Below are 8933 nucleotides of genomic sequence, written 5' to 3'. Positions count from 1 at the left end.
AACAATTCTGTGTTTTTCTGTCAATATGGGGTGCTGTGTGTACATTAATGAGGAAAAAAAATGAACTTAAATTATTTTAGCAAATGGCTGCAATATAACAAACAGTGAAAAATTTAAGGGGGTCTGAATACTTTCCGTACCCACTGTATAATCAACTTTACAAAATAACTGATAGACGTCCTTTTAGTTGTCCCCTTTTTTTCCTAATATTCAGCAAAAGAGGGAAGTGGATCTTACCATCTACTTTGTGAGAAGAGTGTTGGACAGCATGTAATGGACTATTCACTACTGTTACACTTTCACTCTTTCAAATCCTCAGTAGTTATTAATTAACTTACGATTAAAGCCTGAGCTGACAGAGGAAGTTGATGATCAGCATCATGGTACTAACAATACCTGATTGGATTGGTTTTGTCAGCTTTAAACCAGTCCTGCACTCTGGAGTTTGTTCAACTAGCTCCATGGTACAGGCCCCTGGACTTTTACAAAAATACAAGTGTTTCTTTTATTTTTTACAAATGATTGTCACTTACAGATGTACCCTGGTTGTAAATACTTTGTACGATAATTAATAATGTAAATATTTCTGAGTCTGATAGTATTTATGTGTCTCTCTTAATTATTTTTTATATATGTTCAAAGCTGTTTGTGTGTATATGTAGGTTGTCTGATTGAGCAGCTGACAGAGGAGAAGTATGAGTGTATGGTCTGTTGTGAAGTGATTCGGGTCATGGCTCCAGTTTGGAGCTGTCAGAGCTGTTCCCACGTATTTCACCTTAACTGCATCAAGAAATGGGCTCGCTCACCTGCATCTCAAGCTGATGGTACTTAAACTGCCTCTCAACTATGATAGGAGACATTACCAAAGACTGTGTATAAACACAAAAAGACAGTGCACTCATATTGCTACGAATGGGAGACCCTGCAACACACAATTTGGCGTCTGCAGTTCAGCTGTAATAATGCAATTTCTGCCTTTTAAATTAACCAGTTGTTAAACAATCTCATCGCTGCAGCTGCCATTAAAATCTCCAGTTCCCATTTAGAAACCTGAGACTTGCACTTTGGACTGCACATGTGCATTGGCGGTAACAACCTAAAAAATATGCTTTATTAAATGGTATTTGAGTGTGAGATTATTTATTTATTTATTTATTGTGTGTGTCCAACTAGCAGTTTTTGAGATTTCAGTATTTCCTCATTAAAAGTAGATAGGAGTTGGCCTTGCATGCCTAGAATAGATGCCTGGAGGCATCACAAATTTGACTGCAGAGTGAACTGACTTTCTTGAAAGAAACTTTACAATACAGACGAACAAAAAATAAATGCTAAATACAGTGGGCTAGTCCATAGTTTAATAACAAATTTAAATGGTTCAATATTTACAGATGGGCCTGAAGGTTGGCGTTGTCCTGCATGCCAGCATGTGGCACTTAAAGCCCCAAATGCGTATAGCTGCTTCTGTGGTAAGATTACTTTGGTTTCTGCATCTTGCATGATATTTTTGTCTCTGTTCTAAATCTATCACAGTTTGTAAAATGATAACGTGACTTTGGTTATAATGAATAATGCTGTAAAACTGAAGAATTTGGTCCTCTAGATTTCTGTTTTTCACCTTTCATTTTAATGGACAGGGAAGGTGACCAATCCTGAGTTTCAACGCACTGAGATCCCTCATAGCTGTGGGGATATGTGTGGGAAAAAGAGGGGTGGAGGGGAATGCAATCACCCCTGTAATATGTAAGAGCCTAGAAGCACAATCTGCTGCCCCACAGTCAATGCATTTACATGGTTTGGTTTAGGTTTAGTGACAATGATTGAAAAATATTAGCTGTTTTTGAAAAGTCTCATGAGTCAGAAACAAATTTTCTTAAACATTAAACCATCTGCTTATTAGGGTTGGGAGTCCTTAGAAATTTTCCGGTTCCGATTCCGGTTCCATTAAAATCATTAAACAACTATTAAAAAATAGCGGTAAGGAAAAAGGCACAATACTCAATGCTCAATACTGTTTACTGATTACTTATTGTCAATTTAATTTAAAGGTTGGCAATGTCAAAGTTCAACATATATTACAGTATAAGGATCTTTATAAGTAGGGTTGGGTATTGTTCGAAATTTTCCGGTTCTGATTCCGGTTCCATTTAAATTGAACTATTATTATGTTTTTTACTATTTTACCTTCATTGAATGTAGTGTTGCCGGAAGGTAGAAAGAAATGTTGAGTAATGCTCGTCATTCAATCAGCATGTACTTCAAAGTTGATGTTTTTAACACTATCAATAACATTTTGCTTTTCAAGCAGGAATAAGCTGGTTGGCCAAACAGTCCCTTGAGGGCTAAGAAGACACTTGTTCATTTCCCTAAATTAATGAAATATAAACTGTTTTACTTATAACCATGAATACACACATTCCATAAAGCCCCTATTTTACAAATAATAATGCAGTCAGCAGATGGTGTGATGCAATGAGTGGTTTCCACATTTTGAGACATTTAAAATGCATGAAAATAAATATTTTCTATCACTTTGTTTATCACTCTTGAAATGACCTGTACACTAAATAATCTAACCCTCATACTTACATAACAATAGCAGTCTATTTATTTAGTGGTCCAAGTTGAATCCAAGTTGGTCAATCCAGAGTTGACATTCTTGCGTGATAAGAATTTCTCTTTCTCTGTGTAGCTTGTGCCATCCTGGGCCCTGCCCACAGTGTCCAGCTTTTATCACAAAGTCCTGCATTTGTGGGAGAATGAGGTACTATTAACTTTTTATATTTATCTCTGTATATAATAATTTACCCAGATATGTGCAGGCCAAACAGCACCTGTTTCATGTGTTTGCAGTAAGCAGGTTCGTTGCAGTCAGGCAGGACCTCTTCTTTTTGAGGAAGTCTGCGGGGCTCTTCTGAACTGCTCAAAGCACTTCTGCCCCCAGGTGTGCCACTCAGGGCCATGCCAACCCTGCCCACTTCATGTTCAGCAAGGTAAGTAGTCCTTGTGTCATTTATTTGGTTTCAGTGTTTATTCAATCATCTAATTTTATGCATTATAATTCTCCTCCGATGTCTTTGTACCCTTTCAGCCTGCTTTTGTGGTGTGGTGTTCAGGGAGGTGGCGTGTGGGACTGATTGTGGTCATTTTGATGGATCAGGATATTTCTCCTGTTGCAAAACCTGTGGAAAGTATGTACTAACATAACATCTATTCACTTGTCAATATATGACATTAATAATTTTACAGGTTTTCTGTATGTAGAGCCTTAACATCAGAGTTACCTAGTCTTACATAACTAGACTTGTGATTTAGACCCTTTTTAATAATGTGTTCATTTTTGGCCTGTTTGACTTTTTAATTTTGACATTTGTATTCAGTTATTTTGCAATGCTTTTTCAGTAAACGTGTCTGAGCTGACATCTTTCAATCAGTTATTCTAGGATGCTAGACTGCCGGTCCCATCGCTCTCAGCAATTATGCCACCCTGGGCAGTGCCAGTCCTGTCCACTCAGCCCCAAGCTGGTGCGCAGTTGTTCGTGTGGACAGACTCCATTATCTAAACTTCAAGAGCTCGGCTACCCAGAGAGAAAGACCTGTACTGACCCGATCCCCTCCTGTGGCAAGACCTGCAACAAGCAGCTGCCATGTGGAGATGATGGTATGGGTCTGATTTGAGAGGATTTTTGTTCATACATTGAACAGGAATTTAAGTTTGTTTAATCAAAAACATTAACTTCACAGCTTAATTTCATGCTTTGCAGGGGACATATCATGAAAATCTGACTTTTCCAGGTTTTAAGTGCTATAATCACATCCCCGGTGCATCTACCAACCAAGGAAACGTGAAAAAGATTAACCCAGTAACTTTGTTTTTGGTAAGCCTTTTTCTGCAAGCGTCTAAGAAAACAAGCGCGTCAGATTTCACTCCCTTGGTGACATGGCAAAGGGATCTCATAATATTACCGCCCCTTAATCTGTAAATTTATACCCATGGCATCATTTTGCAAGCGACAACGGTGTACCAGCGCTAATGCTATGGCGAAAGTTTGAGCAAAAAATACTAACTGTTCTGTCTCTGGCTGCACAGACGAGCACAGAACACTGTTTAGAGTCCCAGCCTCAGAGGAAGTGGAATTATTGATTTATTTACTGTATATTGTTACACAGATCTAAAACCTTCACAGACCTAGCCGACTGTTGTTGTAACTCGTGTGTTTTAACGTAAACTTGTGTGAATAAGAACTTAGTTTAGTACTCACATGCTGTGACAGCCGTTTTCTGTCTGTGTGCTTTCAGAAAACCCTTTATCAGAAGCTTAAACTAATATGGTATAAAATGCATGATTTCAACGGGATAAACATGATAATCAGAACCAGAACAGATGTTTTTAGCAGGTTGTGCTGTAATGCAGCTCTTTTCTGGAAAAGGGGATGGGGAACAGCAGCTCATTTGCATTTAAAGAGACAGGCACGAAAAACAGCATGTTTCTGCTTCCACTCAAAATAGGCATTTTCAAAATAATATAATTGTGATCTGTAGGGTATTTTGAGCTGAAACTTTACAGACACATTCTTTTGGTGATTGTGGGAAAATATGGCAGTTATTTGTGTAGCACATTAATTATATGTACTGTGCCAGAGTAGCAGTTGTTAATAATAACAAAAAGTTGATCATGCTAATGTGTTATCCTTTACAGAAGACATGGTGTTTGCCTGTGAGAAATGCTGCATCAAGAAGCGCTCCTGCGGCAGGCACAAGTGTGGGGAGCTGTGTTGTGAGTCTTTTATATTTTCATGAATGTTTTATCTGGGTGCAGTAGTCACGAGAATGGTTTCAGTAAACATTCTCTCTCCTTATCAAAATTGCGGTCTACATCGATGTCAGGACCTTTGTCACCGTGGGAACTGCCAGCCTTGTTGGCAAACCAGTAAGCCTGGGCTTCAAGAGCATCTTGATGCATGTCCATCTCTTTTCTTCTTTCACAGCACTGTGTGTTTTCTCTAAGGTTTTGATGAGTTGGCATGCTACTGTGGGGAGACTGTGCTCTTCCCGCCCATCCCTTGTGGAACCAAGATTCAAGATTCAAGATTCAAGATTTTTTATTTGTCACATACACAATTATATAGAGCATATATAACCAGCAGTGAAATGTGAGTCAGGTCCGCTCCATGGACAGTGCAATTATTAAAGAATACAACACAGATGAAAATATACATAAATATAGCTATGAAACAATGAAATAAAAGTAAACAATAAAAATATAAGAATAAAATATAAAAATATATAAAAGAGATGTATACTGTAGAATTAAATATATAGTGGAAAATAATGTGCATGAAAGTAAACTGAAGTCTTAAATATTAAGATACACAGGAATGTACAAGAGGCAAATGTGCAAACAGGTTGACACTTTCAGTATGTCAATGTGAGGTAGTGAATGATGAATGTCTTACTGATAAAGTGAATATTAAGTGGAGACATGAAGATGTTAAGAGGCTGGTTTTGAGTTTAGGAGCCTGATGGCCTGGGGGAAGAAACTCCTCCTAAGTCTCTCAGTTTTTGACATCAGGCTACGGAAACGCTTACCAGATGGCAGCAAAGTGAAAAGATGGTTACTGGGGTGAATGGAGTCCTTGATGATTTTAACAGCTCTGCTTTTGCAGCGTTTGAGGTAGATGTCCTGACATCTACATACGTTTTTATAACCAGACCCCCTGAATATAAAAACGTATGTACCCGAAGTCATGATTGTGATCATCCAGGTACTACTGTCTGCTCAGTCAACCACAAACATACTCATTAATGGATATCAAGATTTGTACACATATACACTGTATGGTTCATTATGAAGGTTGCCAGTCTGTATGTTACTGCATTTAACTATTTGTAATCTTGAATAGTACTACCGTTTAAAAGTTTGGGGTTGATATGATTTTTTTCTGTTAAAGGGGACATCGGATGCCCATTTTCCACAAGCTGGTATGATTCTTTAGGGTCTTCATGAAATGTCTGCAATTTACTTTGGTTAAAATTCCTCAATGGTAGTGTAAAACAACACCCCTTTTACCTTGTCAAAAACAGCTCTTTAAATGATAATGAGCTACTGAAATCTCATCTTCCACACCACTTTCACATTTCTCCCTAGCAAAGGAGTAATATCCCATGCCACCTGCAGGACATCTCGTGTGGTTTAGCGGGTGATAAGCTCTTACCCTGCGGTTCGCATCGCTGTAAGAAAATATGTCACCGTGGGGAATGCCAGGCAGAGGGAGAGTGTAAGCAGCCATGCATTCACCCTAGACCTAGCTGTGGACACCCCTGTGCTGCTCCCTGCCACCCAGGCACCCCCTGTCCACCCACTATCTGCAGTGCCAAGGTACAGCCCTTCCCTCATCCAAAATCTACACAGCTGGTTTATAGATGGTATATAAACATGCAGTTATTGCTCAAAGCAGTCCTTCGATTCCTCAGCTGCAGGGTGCTTGTGGTCTGCCACATGCTTACAGACAAACATACATTATTGGTTATGTAAAGTATTGGCATGAAACAGTAAATGATGGTTTTCATAAACGATATCTGATTATGTAAGCACAAAAACTCCTCAGCTATATCCTTTATTTCTGTAGACACGCAGTGTTCAAAATGGTGAGCCTTATATTATAGCCATACTTATTTCCCACTTTTAATCTCTAGGTGGCACTGCAGTGTGCCTGTGGTCGAAAGAAAGAGACCCTTCCTTGTGCTGATGCAGCTAGTTCTTACCAAAGGTAAAACACGCCCTGCAATCAAAGCCTTCATAGAAATGCAAAGCAAAGTTTTATGTTGAGAATTTGGCACAAGCATTGTTCTTTCCTTATTCTTTTTTTGATGATTGTGCACTCATAGCAAGCCAATACATTTAAAATGAATGATATACATAATATGCAAATAAGACAAAATTTGCTATATATTTCATATATTCTAGCTGATCAGAGGACAAATATAATTTTCATCTCTATATTCTGCAGATATGCAGCTATTTCCGTTGCCAGTAAGCTGTCAGATATGCAGCTGGGAGAGTCCAGCTCACAAAGAATGACAGCATTAGTGGTTTTTGCTGTTTCTGACAAGTTCAAAGCTGCACTGATGGAAAGCAGGGTACAGAATTAACACTCACTAATCTCAAAATGCGAGTAAAACTTGATATTGGTGATTAAATTGGCAGTGGCACTTTTACCTAAACGAATGTAAACATTGTTAGTAATGTGCTTCAGTTGTGGAGTAACCTTTTTATTTGGTTGTTCTCTCACAGGTTGGAGTGTGATCAAGAATGTGCTACACTGGAGAGGAACAGGTGAACATAAAGATTTTATTCACACAATCTTTTCCTGAATATATTTCTAGAGATGTCTATGTGTGGGTGTGCAGGTTTTGATGTTTTCTTTTTCTGCCTCCAGGTGGCTGGCTGAGGCCCTGCAGACTGATAAGTCAGTGGATACCTTTAACACGTCAACGTCTTCCAAATATAGTGACTCTCTCAAAGAAGATGCAAGGTGGTTCAAATTCTAAAATAGTTCAAGAATGTATCAACAGTACATAAAGCTAGGACATGGTTGTGTGAGACATTTCTAAGCTCAAATTCTGTGAAAGAGCTCACGATGAATGCTCAGACCATTTTACTTCTGTTTACTTCTGTTGCATTCTTGAAAACATTCTTACAGCTTAATAATATATATGGCTTAGGTTCAGTTGCTTGCCAAATGTATAAACTGTCTAGGACTGTATTTTCAAAAGCACCCATGCTCCAAACATAAAAATGGGGATTGCAGCCTACTTATAAAAGCAACAAATGGGGAATACTATTCTTTTTGTAAGCAAACACAAGTAAACTTTAAAGGTGTCTCTTAGTTAAGCAGATGTCTTTGTGTCAGTAGCACTGGGTAGGTACTCTTCGACATGATTGTTTCACATGTTGTGTTTTCAGGGGGAAAGCAGTGTGTCCTAACACTAGTCTGGCTGCTTTGGTTGAAAGGGAAACTGTCTCCAGAGCCCCGCCTCCTATTACCCACATCAAACAACACACCTGCAAGTATGTTCACACATCTCTCTACACTGCCTTTCAAATGTTGGGCATCATTTATTTAACAGAAATTATTAGATTAATTGTAAAGTTAATACAATTTAAAATAACTGTTTTCTATTTTACAACATTTTAAAATGTAATTTATTCCTGTGATGGCAGAGCTGAATTTTCAACAGCCATTTCTACATTTCTTCAGTGTAACATGATCCTTTTAGAAATCATTTTAATTAGTTTTTTTTTTTAATGAATATATAGCTCAAAATAATTTCTTTGAAATAGAAATCTATTACAGATATCATTTTTGATAGTGCATCCTTGCTTAATTTAAGTATTAATTTCATTAAAAAAATTGAATGCTAGTGTGAATGATTACTCTATAAGCACCTATCATAAATATTGTATTACAGTATGGTTATTCATATGAGCTACTGTACTGATTCTGTAATGATGTGGAGTGTTTAAACCACACTCTCATCATTTAAAGTAAATAATACTGCTGTGGCCTGTACATGTGTTTGTTCATTAATATTTTGTGTGTTTATGTAATATGAAGTGTTTTGTTAAGTGTAAAGTGTATCATAACTAATACAAATTTTTATTCACATTTGTTTCAGAGCTGACAATAGTAATGCTGGGATGAAACAATCTAAAGAGGAGCCCACAGTTGATTATTTTGATGTGCAGGATTGACATGAAATTTTGAATAGTCAATGTAATAATCATACAAAATAAAATGGTCAAAAAACTTCTTTTCACTGTAGCATCACAGTTCTGAACACAAACACAGTGAGAATCTAAAGCTATAATTTTTGGACATATTTGTTAGGTTTACCAAGGAGCAAACATGTAGAGTAAAAACTGATGTGTTTTT

General features: G+C 37.6%; 1 protein-coding gene across 1 annotated transcript; it reads left to right on the top strand.

Annotated features, from left to right (window-relative positions):
- The first annotated feature begins 666 nt into the window (after window positions 1-666).
- LOC109059157 (transcriptional repressor NF-X1-like) lies at window positions 667-8801 on the top strand. The gene is made up of 17 exons (XM_042761373.1): window positions 667-824; window positions 1389-1466; window positions 1635-1740; window positions 2690-2761; window positions 2851-2990; window positions 3089-3188; window positions 3441-3658; window positions 4697-4774; window positions 5710-5728; window positions 5949-5979; window positions 6146-6376; window positions 6694-6767; window positions 7008-7058; window positions 7262-7333; window positions 7437-7532; window positions 7964-8068; window positions 8677-8801. The coding sequence occupies exons 1-17, from the start codon at window positions 704-706 to the stop codon at window positions 8750-8752; spliced, it is 1668 nt and encodes a 555-aa protein (XP_042617307.1). The 5' UTR covers window positions 667-703; the 3' UTR covers window positions 8753-8801.
- Window positions 8802-8933: the final 132 nt, after the last annotated feature.

The sequence above is a fragment of the Cyprinus carpio genome, chromosome A7 (assembly GCF_018340385.1).
Source record: "Cyprinus carpio isolate SPL01 chromosome A7, ASM1834038v1, whole genome shotgun sequence".
Classification (NCBI taxonomy): domain Eukaryota; kingdom Metazoa; phylum Chordata; class Actinopteri; order Cypriniformes; family Cyprinidae; genus Cyprinus; species Cyprinus carpio.
Note: the sequence above shows the minus strand (reverse complement) of the source record. Positions and strands in the feature narration are given on the sequence as shown.